This window comes from Ruditapes philippinarum, unplaced genomic scaffold (genome assembly GCF_026571515.1).
Source record: "Ruditapes philippinarum isolate M1 unplaced genomic scaffold, ASM2657151v2 ctg3462_1_1_1_1, whole genome shotgun sequence".
Lineage (NCBI taxonomy): Eukaryota > Metazoa > Mollusca > Bivalvia > Venerida > Veneridae > Ruditapes > Ruditapes philippinarum.
The window spans coordinates 15,551-33,727 of NW_026856826.1; the positions used below are offsets into that span (position 1 = coordinate 15,551).

At 33.4% G+C, this 18,177-nt stretch overlaps 1 protein-coding gene across 1 annotated transcript; it reads left to right on the forward strand.

The window, feature by feature from the left end:
- The first annotated feature begins 859 nt into the window (after positions 1–859).
- Positions 860–17,261, forward strand: LOC132747826 (uncharacterized). The gene is made up of 5 exons (XM_060737346.1): positions 860–1,426; positions 2,174–2,332; positions 2,824–2,979; positions 12,978–13,050; positions 17,224–17,261. The coding sequence occupies exons 1-5, from the start codon at positions 860–862 to the stop codon at positions 17,259–17,261; spliced, it is 993 nt and encodes a 330-aa protein (XP_060593329.1).
- Positions 17,262–18,177: the final 916 nt, after the last annotated feature.

Here is an 18,177-nt window from a genome sequence, read left to right on the forward strand (position 1 = left end):
ACCGATAGCACATGAAGAAGCGTTGATATTGGTAAATTAAATAGGGTCGCTCAATGGGCAAAGTTTAAACCGAAAATCTGCCTGTTCGGTTTGCTTAGGAATACAATAAAAATCTAATTAGTATGCTGATAATAAATAAGGTTTCTGAAATGCTGTCATAGATCAATATTTTTTGGGGGAATATTTTGTTTGTCTATTTACGCATCTTGTCTGAAGCACTGTCAGACATGTCCCTATGTGAGTGAACCAATTATCTACTTCTGTACTGAGGAAAGAATGACATTTCAAACAATGAATCTCAAGTGAGAGATCTAGGGCCAAAACGACACTCTTGTATAAGTGACCATGCCTTCATTGCAAGTCAAAGCTCACTGTCCCTTTACTGGACCCATCATTTGGGGTAAACAATTGTTTATGTTCAATCGTAGTTAAAGGGACTCCTTTGAGGTTTTTTTACATGATGGGACAGAAAATATTTTTTCCAGATGATTGTACCATTTGATGAAGGTTAGTGCCACTAATCTTTGTGCAAAATTTCATATCAATCGTGCACTTTTTGTTTCCAGAATAATTATTCAAATTTTAAAAAATGACCCCAAATGAAAAGCGTTTAAATTGTTTTTACTCAAATCGGGCTAAGAAAAGAATATAAATACGATTTTCAATTCATTCTATAGTATATTGCTTTATAATCGTTGCATAAATTTCTGTTTAGAGTGCCACAGCTAATTTATGTACGATATTCAAATTTTGTGATTTTAGACTTTTTTTCATTCTCAACGGCGTCCCTTTAAAAAGTTGGTTTTCCTTGGATTTTTACAAATGTAGTTAAAGATTTTGTTTTCTTCTAGATATCGAGATGGCGCACGGGGCTCATTTAAAGAACAACAAATATCGACAGTGGGTCAAAGCAGGCCTAGGCTTAGGTTACCTAAAAGAGGGACTAGCACCGTTTTGTGATGACATAGGAAAACAGCAGCATAAAGATATAATAAACCAAATTCAAGGAACAAAGACTCCTAAACCAAATGTACCATGTGGCGCCTGTCAGATAACAACTCTCCAGCCAGACCATGTCCGAGTCTCAAAAGGAGTGTGTCTATACAAGCAAGATAAATGTAACTGTTGCTTTCCAAATAATAAGAAACCCTGCCCAAACAACTTATGTGGTGCCATCTACGACAATATTATACAGAATCATTCATCAGTACCACCGGCACCTTTTTGGAAAAACAGCGATGCCAAGGATTGGTCCGTTGACCCATGGAGCATAAGTAAATGTTTTATAAATGCTCCCGGGTACAAGGACAAGACATCAGCAGTCGACGTTGACTGCTCGGGGTTACTACATGTTATCATAAATAACAAATATTTTCATAATCATATTGGATGCAATGTAACAGGACCAAACAATCTTTTTTCAAAGGTTAATATGTTTGTATATTCGTTGTTTAATTTTTATCTCTTATAACATCAATATTATAATAAAAATAATCTGTCTCTGCACTGATGTTGAATATGGACGAAATCTGACAGGAAAGCTTGAGATTCTCTTACAAAATTTAAAATAGTATTTACCCAATTACTGCACTAAGGTGACTTTATTTCTATATACCGGTAACTATGAGACAAGTGTAATTGTTTTGCCTAAGACGCAATTTGCCAAAATGAAAGATGAATCAAAAATAATTATGCAACAAATGTTATGTTTATAAGGTTAAGTTTTTTCTTTACATCAATACCCTTGCTAGTTTTGGTAAGGTAGTATATTGATGTCCCCCCTCTTAGGGTGATTGAGGTTTGCCCTTGTCCGTGTACGTGAGTTTGTTTATGCTGTGTCACATGTAGCTCCGTAGCTAAGATTGCTTGAGCTATTGTCACAGGACCGTACAGAAATGTCGATGAGCGAAGCATGTGGACTTGTGCACCTGGAGATTTGTGCTGGAGATTTGCGCGTGGATAAATTCATTTTGCCGTATCTGTTGTGTATTCTTATTATTGTGGTCGAGGTCCTTATCTGAAGCATTCGGGTAACGCGCTTAATAGTAACTGTTTTAATTATAAGAGTCTTGTTTAGTCTCAGTGCTGAAAACAGTATAATTATATATATTGTACCTGTTTTGTATATAATTATGTGTATATGTTCCACTTAGATTTGTTTTGCATCCAATAGGTACGACAGTACAGAAATGAGATTTTTCACTCAAGCAGTATGGAGTTAGAGGAAAGGGAGGCTAATTGTTACATTGATGATATGATAGCAGTTCTTCAAGATGGAAAAGAACTTTTACATCATCATGCTGCACAACAAGCTGTCGGGAAACTCCAAGATGTTAGTGTAAATTATGAAAATTAACATGTATAATTTGAAATCCTGATGGAGTTCAGTTTTATTCTAAAAATACATACTAGTATCTCTTATTTAAGGATATCTTTAGGGTAATTAGAAAAAAATGTTCAAAGTGATTTCATTTATGTCAAATTTAAATAACAACTGCGTTAAATTAACTGACATTGATGGAATTATACATATTAAACGTTATAATATACGAAACAGAATGAGATTTTAATTGTATAGGTATGAAAATAGAAGTACATGTAAATAAAAAGTCTGACTATCTGATACCTATACCATACATCCTGGCATAAACGTTTCCATTTAAGTATGAGTGATAAAATTAAAGAACAATCAATTGAGATAATTTAGAAATAATGTCTTACCGATAACACATAATATATTGTATATAAGGTTTTTTTTTATCATAAATCGAAATGCTCTAATTTGACCTACGAAGGAAAATAGAAAACTTTTATTTTCATCAGCTGAAGAAGGAGGACTTCATTATAACTACTGAAAGCTTTGACGAAATTCTCAGTCAAATCAAAGAAGCAACAGGAAATGCTGCAACTAAAGAGGAATGTGACGAGCTTAAAAACAAAATAACTGACCTTGAATCACAGATTTCAAAAGCACAAGAGGTAAAACTTGAAGTTTCTTAAAATTGTTTCCGGTTGATATTCCCGTACTCGTACATACAGCCATGGTAAATTTGTAATGTCGGACAAAGTCAAATCAGATTGCCCCCAACCAAATAAGGGCCATTATGAAACCAAAAAGCTTTCTAACAACTTTCTGTACAAGCTAAAGATATATTAAGTCTTCATTTAGATTTCTTCAGTCTGTCGTGAAGTTTGTTCTTGCATGCGTGCGGTCTCATGTTGTATCACATGTAACTGTAGTATTGCATTAACAATAGTCGTCAAAACTTAAAGAATCTTGATCAGCATATGGGGTTTCGCTTATGGAGTAATTAAGTTTAGACAATGCTATTGCCCTTGACTAAGTAAGAAATGGCAATTCTTAATTTGTGTCCTGCGCACCCCAAAAAGTATTTGACCTACAAACACGCAACTTTCTAGAAATTTCATTCAGCATGTAACGTTGTTCACCAAGGGTTTTGCTCTTAAATCTATTCCATTATTTCCCTTGACTTAGTTTTCAATGTTAAATTATGCGTATCTTTATAAGTATTCGATCTAGTGTCATGAAACTTTAAGCATATGTAGTTGTTCAGCTGGATTTTGAGTGTGAAATTTTCAGAATTTGTCGAGTAATCTCACTAGAATAAGAAAACATTTGCAAATTTGAACCTTGTATCGCGTGTACCTCAAACAATATTTGACCTAGAGTTATGAATCTTTACAGAACTATTTTGCAGTATGTGTAGTTGTGCATCCGGAGGTTTGTCTGCATATTTATTAAGAATTTGTAGAGTTATTGCCATTGACTTAGTAAACCCATTATCAAATGTTGTGTCATTTGTACCTCACTAGAATCAACAAAATGTACAGGAATTTAGATCAGAATTTGAAATTGTGCATTAAGTATTTTTAAGTTATTGCCCTTGACCAAGTATAGATTTGCATTTTTTTCGTGCGTAGCTAAAATAGTGCCACTGTCTTACAGTCATAAATTTCCCTTATAATGTGTGAAGTAAATATTAAGAAATTTTTATTTTGTTCTGAAACAAAGGCTTGAGCTTAGATATTTGGCATGGATCTTACATTACCAAAACCTTTCAAATAATGGTTTTGGTTTTAAATCTACCCTACCGTGGTTGCTTCCTATATACGTATTGTAACTATACATTTTAGTAAAGTTTCGCGACAGGTTAAGGTCGATGACTTCAAAGAATTTTCAATCCCGTCAGGGTCTGTAGACATTTCTGTGAGGAAGCTATCCAGCTAGCTTATTCTACTACGATTTCCACTCACGCTCGAAATATTCACTGATTAGCTTCTGAAGTCTTCCTCCAGCCTCCACCAGTAAAGATGGAAAGTCGACATATAACCAGTGTTGGTGCAACGTAAAACCCAACCAAAAATCAAACTATTTTACTATGATAGAAAAAGACATAGAGCGTAGAAATTTGACATGTAACATAGACCTGACCTTAAAGTGACCTTGAAAGTCTTGGTCAAGATTTTATAGCACGCCGGTCTTGAAGCCGGCGTGTGAAATGGTATACATAAGATAAAGATTCGATGGCGGAGAAATTGGCCAGTGTGTTTGACGTCATAATGCCAAAACAAAATAATCTTGAGGTTCTGGTAACATGGCGGAAAATAATAGGGGAGGTAGGTCGGAAAAACTTTTTTTATTCAATTTAGTATTTTATAAGAATTTAACTGTTATCATATTTATACACTATAGGATACTACCTTTCTGCAATAAAATGTTCTAGGTTAGGTGCGGAAATACAGGGTCGTTCAGGTTACTGGAACCACAAAATCATTTTGTTTTGGCCTCGGGTCTCGCGAGAATTGTTATTTAATTGAACAAATATCAGTATATGATTAAGTTATAATAATTATTGGGAAAAAATGTAATGAAATACTTTAAAATGAAAAAGAAATGCTTTTATTACGACACATGACTTAAGTTCCAGCTAAAGAAAATCAACAGCCAATGAAAATGCGTTATCATCACCACGTTGATTACACACGCATCGGGGTTTGCATAAAATACAAAAGTGTCTTTTTTGACGAAAGTGAGCGAAAGTGACTCTAATAATATGAATTATAGCGTTTTAAAAGAATTTTACAATGGAATTGCAGTTTGCAGACGAATAATATTTATTTAGAAACTAATTATATGTATTATAAAAAATAATCATAATATTTATATTATCGCCATTTATTTGCATAATTTCTTTACACAAGTTCTAATATTTTCCTTTCACTCACATGACTTAAAGGATATAAAAAAGCTTTTAAATTTGAATTTATGTAGTTCTGGCTTCCAAAACTTTAGAAGCCGCTTTTTAACATTTTTGTTTTTCATCTGCTGCGGCATTTAAGTTTTGGATTATACCCGTTACGAAACCTAACCAAAATAGCATGCGTTGATATAACCTTATTTTTCATTTGGAAATACCCTTGTCCCAATTTATTCCAGTTCATTTTGCGATTTCAATATCATCCTTTACCATTTAAAGTATCCAAAAATTAATACCGCGGGAACCGATAGAAGTCGTGTACTATATTTAGAACATTTTTGTTGACATGATTTCCATATTAATAATTTAAGATAATGTTTCTATTTATTTTCTTAATATTTTTAGTACTTAAATAAAATTATATTGAAAATAGAAGACAGTAAATCATCTTTTTCAATATCTTTAGAAAAGTTATTTATAAATAATGTTGAAAGCACATGGGTTCTGTTTTCTTAACCGTCTGCGCAAATTAAACCGTAAAGGTCAATCTCGTAATCACATGGTCAAACATTTTGGCAATATGACGGCCAAGTGCTGATTTATTTTACCAATCTGAAACCATTAGGTAGTTAATGTTCGTAATAATTATCCTTGGCTTATCTACATTGTTTTATCAAGGTATGCTTCACTTTACTTCATGGCTTGGCGATAAATGAATACGAGCGTGTCAGATTCCTGGCATGATTATTGGTGGAGTTCCCCTACGGGTGTATCTATAGCGTTCACGTCATGTCATAGTATATAAACGGGTACGCTGAAGACCTATTAGAATTTATGCTAATATTGCAGTTTGTAGACGTATATTATCAAAAATTCATAATATGTAAAAAATAATCATTATGATGATTTATACACCATTTATTTGCATGATTTTTATATTCAAGTTCAGCGATCTTCCTTTCGCTCACACTGAAAAATACGAAAGTGACTTATAAAATATCAAATATAGTATTTTAATTGAAATTTATAATAATTTTGCAGTTTGTAGACGTATTTTTCATAAATGATTGATACTTTTTTTTAGCTCACCTGAGCACGAAGTGCTCAAAGGTGAGCTTTTGTCATCACTCTGCGTCCGTCGTGCGTCGTGCGTCGTGCGTCGTGCGTCCTTCAAAAAATGGCGTCAAACTTTTCAAACAACATCTCCTCCTAAACCACATGGCCAATTGCAACCAAACTTTACAGAAATGATCCTTAGGTGGACCCCTTTCAAAGTTGTTCAAAAATTTAAATTCCATTAAAAACTCTGGTTGCCATGGCAACCAGTCAGAAAAACTTAAAAAATCTTCTTCTAAAAAACCCTAAGAGCTAGAGCTTAGATATTTGGCATGAAACATCTTCTAATAAGTGCCTACCAAGTTTGTTCAAATAAAAGCCCTGGGGTCAAAATTGGCCCCGCCCCAGGGGGTCATTGATTTTCCCTATATGCATATAGTAAAAACTTAAAAAATCTTCTTTAAAAAAACCCAAATAGCTGGAGTTTAGCTATTAAGCATGAAACATTTTCTAGTGAGTGTCTACAAAGTTTGTTCAAATAAAAGCCCTGGGGTCAAAATTGGCCCCGCCCCAGGGGTCATTGATTTTCCTCATATGTGTATAGCAAAAACTTAAAAATCTTCTTTGAAAAAACCTAAATAGCTAGAGTTTAGATATTAAGCATGAAACATCTTCTAGTAAGTGTCTACCAAGTTTGTTCAAATAAAAGACCTGGGGTCAAAATTGGCCCCGCCCCAGGGGGTCTTTGATTTTCCCTATATGCATAGAGTAAAAACTTAAAAATCTTCTTTTAAAGAACCCAAAGAGCTAAAGCTAAGATATTTAGCATGAAACATCTTCTAATGAGTGTCTACCAAGTTTGTTCAAATTAAAACCCTGGTGTCAAAATTGGCCCCGCCCTAGGGGGTCATTGATTTTCCCTATTTGCATATAGTAAAAACTTAAAAAATCTTCTTTTAAAAAACTCAAAGAGCTAGAGCTAAGATATTTAGCATGAAACATGTTCTAATGGGTGTCTACCAAGTTTGTTCAAATAAAAGCCCTGGGGTCAAAATTGGCCCCGCCCCGGGGGGTCATTGATTTTCCTTATATGTGTATAGCAAAAACTGAAAAAATCTTTTTTGAAAAAATCCAAATAGCTGGAGGTTAGATATTAAGCATGAAACATCTTCTAGTGAGTGTCTACAAAGTTTGTTCAATCAAAGTCCTGGGGTCAGAATTGGCCCCGCCCCAGGGGATCATTGATTTTCCCTATATGCATATAGTAAAAACTTAAAAATCTTCTTTTAAAGAACTCAAAGAGCTACAGCTAACATATTTAGCATGAAACATGTTCTAATGGGTGTCTACCAAGTTTGTTCAAATAAAAGCCCTGGGGTCAAAATTGGTCCCGCTCCGGGGGTCATTCATTAGCTCGACTTTTTTTTTAGATATATACATATTATATATATACATATATATTTAATATTTATATACATATTATATATATATATATATATATATATATATATATATATATATATATATATATATATATATATATATATATATATATATATATATATATATATATATATATATATATATATATATATATGTATATATATATATATATATACACATACAATATACATACATCCACACATATATATATATATATATATATATATATATATATATATATATATATATATATATATATATATATATATATATATATATATAGCATTTATTGGTGTGTGTGTGTGTATATATGTAATGCATATATATATATTACATATATACACACACACCAATAAATGCAATATATATATATGTATGTATCTATATTGTATATATGTAGATATATATATATTTAATATTTATAGACATATTATATATATATATATATATATATATATATATATATATATATATATATATATATATATATATATATATATATATATATACACACATACAATATACATACATCCACACATATATATATATATATATATATATATATATATATATATATATATATACAGTCACATTCCTCCATTTACGGGGCATCGGTCTATTTGAGACCATACTTTGTGGGTTTATATTTAATGTGGGGCATACATAAGGCCTCGCAACTCTGGCATGTTTAAAACGATGTATGGGGGCGTAGGCTACCCTTCTAACATAGTGCCCGTAGGCCGGTTTTAGTAGTAAATGATATATGTCCCACAAATGTATATATTTATTATGGGGTTTTATGTTATTGGTCAATATGTTTTCACCTATGGTAAAATTAAATATATAGTTGATATATATAACTTAGTACCCCTTAGTTCTGTTGTTTGGAAATGTCATTATATGCCTACATAGTGGCATATATAAAAACTGACTGCATGAAATAATGCCACTCAACTCGGTCTTATAAATAGGCCCCGTAAGTGAAGATATGTGTGAATATATATATATACATATATATATATATATTTACAATATAGATGCATATATATATATATATATATATATATATATATATATATATATATATATATATATATATATATATATATATATACATATATATATATATTCACACATATCTTCACTTACGGGGCCTATTTATAAGACCGAGTTGAGTGGCATTATTTCATGCAGTCAGTTTTTATATATATGCCACTATGTAGGCATATAATGACATTTCAAAACAACAGAACTAAGGGGTACTAAGTTATATATATCAACTATATATTTAATTTTACCATAGGTGAAAACATATTGACCAATAACATAAAACCCCATTAAAAATATATACATTTGTGGGACATATATCATTTACTACTAAAATCGGCCTACGGGCACTCTGTTAGAAGGGTAGCCTACGCCCCCATACATCGTTTTAAACATGCCAGAGTTGCGAGGCCTTATGTATGCCCCACATTAAATATAAACCCCACAAGTATGGTCTCAAATAGACCGATGCCCCGTAAATGGAGGAATGTGACTGTATATATTTACAATATAGATGCATATATATATATATATATATATATATATATATATATATATATATATATATATATATATATATATATATATATATATTGCATTTATTGGTGTGTGTGTGTGTATATATGTAATATGTAATATATATGTAATGGGCCTATATACAGGTGAGCGACTTTGGGCCATCATGGCCCTCTTGTTCAAAAATAATGATTATGATGATTTGATATCAAATTGTTTAAATAATTCCTTTACTAGTATACAAGTTCAGAGATCTTCCTTTTGCTCACAGAGAACAAGACGAAAGAAATTTATTCGGACGACTGTGAGCGAGTGGAAATAATATTAAATGTAGCCTTTAAATTGAATTTGCAGTTTGTAGATGTATATTATGAAAACTAAATGTGTTTCGGGTTGATTTTTTTAATTATAAAGATGATTTAATTTTCATTTATTTGCATAATGTTTATACATTAGCTGAGGCATCTATCAAACTTTCGCACATTGTTAACCTGACGAAAGTGACTTATTGAATATCAAATATAGCGATTATGTATACTTTAATATTAATATTGCAGTTTGACGAAAGTACAGTATAAATACGTTACATTTATATATTTTGTATAAATATTATAAAGATCATTATGACCCGATTTTCAGAGAAAACATAGTATATCAAAATTTATCACATAAACCGCGGCTCAGGAGTGTAATAAAGCCATTTAATAAAAACGATATTACACTAGACGATATTACACTAGTGTAATAACACTTTGACGTCACGTCATTTGCGCTATAAACATAGCGTTAAAGCGCGCTAATGTTAGCGTTACACTATAGGCGCGTCAAAGAAAAATGACTCTTCTTCTTATTTTATATACATGTATGTGATAAATAGAATATTATATTCGTGTAGATTCAATACTAAATTTATTGAACTCGTTGAATAAAACAATATTATGCTCGCCAGAGGCTCGCATAATATGATTTTATTCAACTCGTTCAATAAATTTAGTATTAAACCTACACTCATTCAATATCCTCTATATATTATCACAATTCAACAACCTTGACATTATGTAGCCATGTAGATTATCTGGCTTGATTATTTACGTGACAATTTCTAATGTATCGGTAAAGTTTGATGGAGAGATATTTTAGTTAGGCATTTTTCTATATTACTCGCTAGACATTTTCACCATCACCATTATAAATAAGAATCTTTTGAAATAAATTCATACTTAAACATAAATTTGGCAATCGTCATATCACTTTGATATATATCTGTTACATTATTGATACATTTACTTTGACGATTACTTCGTAGTGACGTGAATATTTCAGTATTTTCCTAGTGATATGAAATTTGAACCTAAATGATTCTTCATCTTTTTGTTGACAACTTTCCAAATGCGATTTAAAGATCCTACATGTTTTTTGGATAATTGAATAGATAAGTTCTTTAAAAGAACGGCTAGTTTTTATCAAAAGATGTTGAAACATATCGTATTTACTAAATAAACAATTGCTTTGGCCGTTTCCGGACAATGACTTGAGTATGCTTTGGCCTAATATCATGAAAGTTCAAAAAGTGGTTCGTCATGATTGGCAAATGACCCCTTTTGATAGGTAGGTCAAAAGTCATGGTGACATTGACCCAAAATGGTAAAACCATTTTTTTGGATAATAACGAGAACGCTTTGGCCTAGGATCATGAATGTTGAGGTTTATCATCATTGGCAGATGACACCTATTGATTTTTCGTCTAGTAAGTGACCGAAAATGCTTAAACAATTTCCGAAGGATATCTTGAGTACGCTTTGGTCTAGGATCATGAAAGTTGATTAAGGGGTTGATAACCTTTGACCCCTATACATTTTAAGGTCATTACGTCAAAGATCAAGGTCATTTCCGGATGATTACTTGAGTATGCTTTGGTTCAGGATCACAAACTTTAATAGGGAAATTGTTCATCATTGGCAGATGACCCCTATCTATTTTGAAGTCAGTAGGTCAAAGATCAAGGTCAAAGTGACCAAAAATGCTAAAACATTGCTTGGAATCATTTAATCATCACTGGTATATAATCCCTATTGATTTTGAGAAAAGTATGTCAAGGCCAAGTGGTCCAAAATGGTAAGAACGTTTTGGATGATAGCTTCAGTATAGTTTGTCCTATGATCATTAAAGTTGGTAGGGAAGATGATCATCATTCAAGATAACCCTATTTACTTTAAGATCAGTAGGTCAAAGGTCAAAGGGAAATATTTAGTGCTCTTCGAACTTTTGTTCATAATATACACACAGAGCAATTTTTGTGAACTCGTGTACATAATATTTTCATGTATGATTGCCACAACACGTAACTATGCAATATCAAAGGAAGTTAAAATTTCTTTTCTCCTGCATAAGATATGGCCCGTCCTTACTTTTTAGACTGTTTACATATTTCACAAGTTGTGTAACTTCAATTACTGACTTTTACAAAAAATCTACTGCCGGCGTATAAATATTTAACTTGTATCTTACTTAATTTACTTTACACTTAATGATAATAGACATTTTATCTATTCTAGTCCAAGACAAATGACACTTGTGACATCACCAACGTTGTGAAATTAAGTATGACTTCGCTCTGTAAGTTAAGTGTTCTTAATTCCTTTTAACAAGGTGCCGGCATCTCAACAATGCAATAGCATTTTAACAACCTTGACAGGAATGATCCTTTTGGACACATATACAAATGACAACAGTCAGTAAGGTAAACAGTTTTAAGAGGAGGTATGTAAATATCTGAGGAGAAACCTAAATAGATTGAACGTGCTTTAGCCTAAACTGCCCTCTCTAAAAGTAATAAATATCATGTCCCTTAGCTAGAAATGGCCAAACCTGAGGCTATATGGCTAAAGTGTTACATATTAAGTATGAAAAATTGTCTGAGTGATGATTGGTAAAAAAGAGTCATGCTGCGGGTTTACGTTCAAAACTTAAAATTATGTTGATAAGTGACTTAAAAGAGGACATATTAATCATACAACTATAATTTTTTACCCTTCCTTTTTCATCTCACTGTAGTATTAAGCACTCAGAGTTTAGCGTTAGTGATGGCTTTTTGTGTTGTGGCAGTTATGCATGGGTTGTTTACCAACATTTTGTTTTAGGAATATTTTGACAAAACTTTTCATTTACAAATAGGAATATTGGTATTTCAATGTGACCTAATTGATGTATTATCTAGCAATTGATCACAGGTGAGTGATCAAATACCATATTAGTACGTGGTGCATGAAGTGTTTGAGAAAGATCAAACGCAAGTTTTGTTAAGATTCAAGTTTCAAATCTAACAACTAAAGACTACTGCAAATAAAAAACAAATAAAAAAGAAGCGTATCAATGTAAAAAATGAAACTTACATAATTATAGATTTTAAACCTTCTATTTTCCTTCAATTACATTAATCTTAAGTAAATAATGTACGATTGCACAAAAAACGCCAAATTTAAAGAAATAGCAATGATTTCAAAATTAATTTTCATTGAAGAAAATTCAAATATCCCAGCACTTCATAAGTTATAATTCAATTTGATATTTTTGAGAAATATTAAGACACTGTGTGTTAGACAGACTGCCGGAAATTCCAATACTACTTTGTACAATCATTATTGTTAAAAATTACCGAATAAAACACAATTGTTTGTACTTTTATTTCTGTTGTAGGAGATAAAAAGACTCAATGAAGATGATTCTCCGCAAAAACAAAAAAAGTTAGAATATGAAAAGGCTAAATCAGGTAAGTTTTTATATCACCTTAAAGCAAAAGACACATCTGATATCGTCTCCGTCCGTGTGTGTATGCACGTCAGCTCTACCAATAATAGATAGAAGGGTCCTCAAATTGTAATGTGAACAAAAGAGCTCAGTACATAACAATAGAATAAAAGAAAAACATTGATGCAAAGCATCAAATGACGTCCAAGCAAGAAATTCAGCAAGAGACGATGAACTAATAGACATCTGATGACTCTTAACTGTTCAATGGTTAATTGGATTTTAGCAGAATTGTATATCATAAATGAATGGGCGGCCGAAAAACATTGTTCATATTGAACACAGTTAGGCTTGCTTCAGATAAGATCTATTAAATATATATTCTTTGGAACAGACAGAAGTCAAAATAAACATAGTCTGTTTTTGTGTCGCCTCTACAGAGTAGTGGCGACATATAGGGATCACTTCTCCGTCGTCTCTTTGTCCGTCTGTCTGTCTGTCTGTCTGTCCGTCACAAAACTTGTCGGGACTACTCCGCATAAACTACTGGTGCATTTTGTGTCACCTCTACGGAGTAGTGGCGACATATAGGGATCACTTCTCCGTCGTCTGTCTGTCCGTCTGTCCGTCTGTCTATCCGTCTGTCTGTCTGTCCGCTTGTCCGTCCGTCGCAAAACTTGAACGGACTACTCCTCATAAACTACTGGTGCAATTTCATCATAAACAGGAATGATCAGTACCAAGTTTGGTTGTGCATATTGTCAGCATTTTCCAGTTTAATGATTTTTGTCAGAGATATGGCCCTTATATAATTTTTATTTTTTAAGTTTGTTCGGACTACTTCTCTAATACTACTAATGCAATTTCAATGAAAGTTTACAGGATTAATCTGTAGCTCAAGTCATTGCGCATATACCATGGGTGTTGTCGTTGAATGATTTTTGGCCGAGTAATGGCCCTTTGACAAAAAAGTGTTTTTTTCTGTGTGTTGCCAGATACACAAAAGCTTGTCCGGACGACTCCTCATAAACTACTTGTGCAATTTTATCCAAACTTTACAGTAATGATCAGTACCAAGTCTAGTTGTGCACTGTCCGTCTGTCTGTCCGTTTGTCACAAAACTTGTCCCAACATGAAATTGGCCATCATGAGGCGACACATGTGATCACTGATCGCTCTTGTTTAATATATTATAAATGTAACAAATATACAAACAGTACATAAAAATAGTAACTAAAAGGACTAATAAAGTAATATTACATGCACTTTTTCATGTCAAACTTAAAAAGGGTTTCTATTGATACCCTGGACCTAAGATACAGTACTTATATTTCTAAATACTGAAAGTAAAACAGACGCTGGAATGAAAAAAGTTTGAGATAAATTTCAAAAAGACCAAATTCAGGATTTGTAAATAAAAATGTCAGAAGTGCAATCAAAAGAAATGAGCTATTAATTAACCGGAAAGAACCTACGGAAAAAGATTATTTCAAAATGATAATACTATGATATAAGAATTCGTAAAATAAATGGCTAGCGTTATCTGGAAATCTGGAAACAAAGTGATCACTCGGAAGCATTAATCACAACATGATAACAAGAGAATTGCAGACTCGATCGGTTTGTTTGAGTTTGTACATGAGGGATAATAAATACTTGCAACATCCCTCGTGCCCCCTAGCAGCGGCTGAGCGGTACTCATTACTTTAAATAAATTTCAATAAAATAATAAAGAGTGTAACTAATTGTTGAATATCCTTGCATTTCATTTTCTGAAAAATTCTCCAGCTCGTTATTTATTATTTATTATCGAGGGGTTAGAATCGATTACTTCTAATCCAGTTACCTCTCTGACGTGGGTTCGATCCCCGGAAGATGATTTGTTAGTTTAGCGCGGAGGAAGGTAGTCTAGTGCTGGTGTAACTCTCCAGGAACGATTGTCAGGAAACTATTCGCCTATATGAATGAAATACTGTTGGAAAAAGCGTAAAATGAAACAAACAAACAAACAATACCATAGCGCAAAACAAATGACCAGGGGGTTCATATGCATTGCTAAACGGGGTCTTCATATAAGCTTGCTGTATACCAAGTTGGATTTAAATATCTCATTCCTATTTTTAGAAAGTGTTTTTCATGAAAATGACAAAATGTAAATGCAATAATACCTTAACTTGCATACGAAATACTCCATAAATTGCAAAATTAGTAACACAATCAAAAGATGGCTTCGGCAATTGACTAATAATTATGTCTCCCCCACCTCGGGGGGAGACATATTGTTTTTGCCCTGTCCGTCCGTCAGTCCGTCCGTCCGTCAGTCCGTCAGTCCGTCCGTCCATTCTTCGTTTCCGGACGATAACTAGAGTTCCTTTTGACCTACAGCTCTCAAACTTCATAGGATGAATGGTCTTATTGAGCAGATGATCCCTATTGTTTTTGGGGTCAGTAGTTCAAAGGTCAAGGTCACAGTGACCGTTGGTCAATTTCTCGTTTCCGGATGATAACTAGAGTTCCTTTTGACCTACAACCCTCAAACTGGGGGGAGACATATTGTTTTTGCCCTGTCCGTCCGTCAGTCCGTCCGTCCGTCAGTCCGTCCGTCCATTCTTCGTTTCCGGACGATAACTAGAGTTCCTTTTGACCTACAGCTCTCAAACTTCATAGGATGAATGGTCTTATTGAGCAGATGATCCCTATTGTTTTTGGGGTCAGTAGTTCAAAGGTCAAGGTCACAGTGACCGTTGGTCAATTTCTCGTTTCCGGATGATAACTAGAGTTCCTTTTGACCTACAGCCCTCAAACTTCATAGGATGATTGGTCTTATAGAGCTGATGATCCCTATTGTTTTTGGGGTCAGTAGGTCAAAGGTCAAGGTCACACTGACCGTTGGTCAATTTCTCGTTTCCGGATGATAACTAGAGTTCCTTTAGACCTACAGACCTCAAACTTCATAGGATGATTGGTCTTATTGAGCAGATGATCCCTATTGTTTTTGGGGTCAGTAGTTCAAAGGTCAAGGTCACAGTGACCGTTGGTCAATTTCTCGTTTCCGGATGATAACTAGAGTTCCTTTGGCCCTACAGCCCTCAAACTTCATAGGATGATTGGTCTTATAGAGCAGATGATCCCTATTGTTTTTGGGGTCAGTAGGTCAAAGGTCAAGGTCACAGTGACCGTTGGTCAATTTTCTCATTTCCGGATGATAACTAGAGTTCCTTTTGACCTACAACCCTCAAACTTCATAGGATGATTGGTCTTATTAATCAAATGATCCCTATTGTTTTAATGGTCAGTAGGTCAAAGGTCAAGGTCACAGCGACCGTTGGTTAATTTCTCCTTTCCGGATGATAACTAGAGTTCCTTTAGACCTACAACCCTCAAACTTCATAGGATGATTGGTCTTATTGAGCAGATGATCCCTCTTGTTTATGGGGTCAGTAGGTCAAAGGTTAAGGTCACAGTGACCATTGGTCATTTTCTCATTTCCGGATGATAACTAGAGTTCTTATCAGTGAGGACATTTAGCTATTATTGATATATATCAGTGATATATCAGTTGTCTGGTTTTATATACTCTGTTCTTTTATCTCCATTTCCATTCCTGTTTCCATTTACAGTTATTCTCAGCAGTGGGGGAGACATGCGCTTTTTTACAAAAGCATCCTCTAGTTAAGGTTTTGAAAACTACATCAGGGCGCCAAGAATGAAAGAAAAAAGCTTTTGAGAAACAAAAAAGATTTCTGATAAATAGTGGGGCTTTAATATTAATTCAATATTAATTTAATAGTCAGGTTCTGAGTTATTGTAGATATACTATGCTCATCCTTGAGTAAAATGTTTTTATTCACAGAAAGTTATTGAAACTATGAAATGTTAGTGAACATGTCTTATTTGAATAAAAAGATGATATTACGATCATGAAACTATATTATGCGTTAAATAAAAATATTTTTTCTACTAATTTATTTTAGATTTGTTGTTAATCAGTAGATAACCAGTACAACAGTTATATCAATTAACAAAAAATGTATAAAAATGCAGTACAGTAGTATCATTTAATTATGATTGCGATTGGCGCGAGTTTTTTCTTCGTTTGATTTCGAGTATGAGTTATACTGCAGCTTGTTGGCCATACTGTGTCATCGTATTTCATATGTTTAGTATTTATTATTTATGCATATATTTATCTAAGAGTATACATTTGAACCTACAACTTCTGCTGTTGATTAATCGCAACTTTAGGGCACTATCTGTCAGTCTTCCGACCTCGAACACAATTGTTATAGAATACACAGAACAGGAACCACGGTGCATATCCATATCGGTACCCTCTTTGCGAAATCTGCTGAAACGGTACCCTCTTTATACATGCACAGGTCATTCTCTGCTCAAAACAAACCAGCAATGGATAACAAGCCAGTAAAAATTCATTGTAATAAGGAAAGGAGGTATGACACGTGGAAAAGATGTATACTACGGAACACTAGAATGTTTTATGTATGTTCTGATTTGTCATGTGCCCGTTTTTCATGCACTACAACTTCACAATAAGCTACAAAAAATCGACATGTCTTGGTTCGCCCATCACCTCGACATACTGTTCGGGCTGAAATGAACCTGTGGCTTGATTATATATGCATCATACATATTGATTATGTTCATTAACATATCATCTGCGGACAAATGGCATTACATTGTCGAAAATAATTGTAAAATTTATAAAAACACCCTACTTTCGGTTTTGCAGCGGCACGGGCTACCTCTCTTTGTTTGAATTTTTAAATCACAGGTACCCTCTCATTTTTAACACATAGGTACCCTCAAGGCACGATATATGCTTTTATTTGCGTTTATCGTTAAGTATGCAATACAATCCAATATTTACATAAAAGTAAGAAATATTACAGACCTTACGATAATCGCAAATAAAAGCATATGTCGTTCCTTGAGGGTACCTATTTGTAAAAAATATGAGAGGGTGCCTGTGATATAAAAATATATAAACAATGAGTGACAAGGAAACAACTAACTATTTGCTCCTGATGGGGTTCGAGCCCATCCGACTAGCGATCATTAGATTACAAGTCCGACGTGTTAACGACTCGCCAATGCCATCACATGGAAACATAATTTATTTTCTTATGAA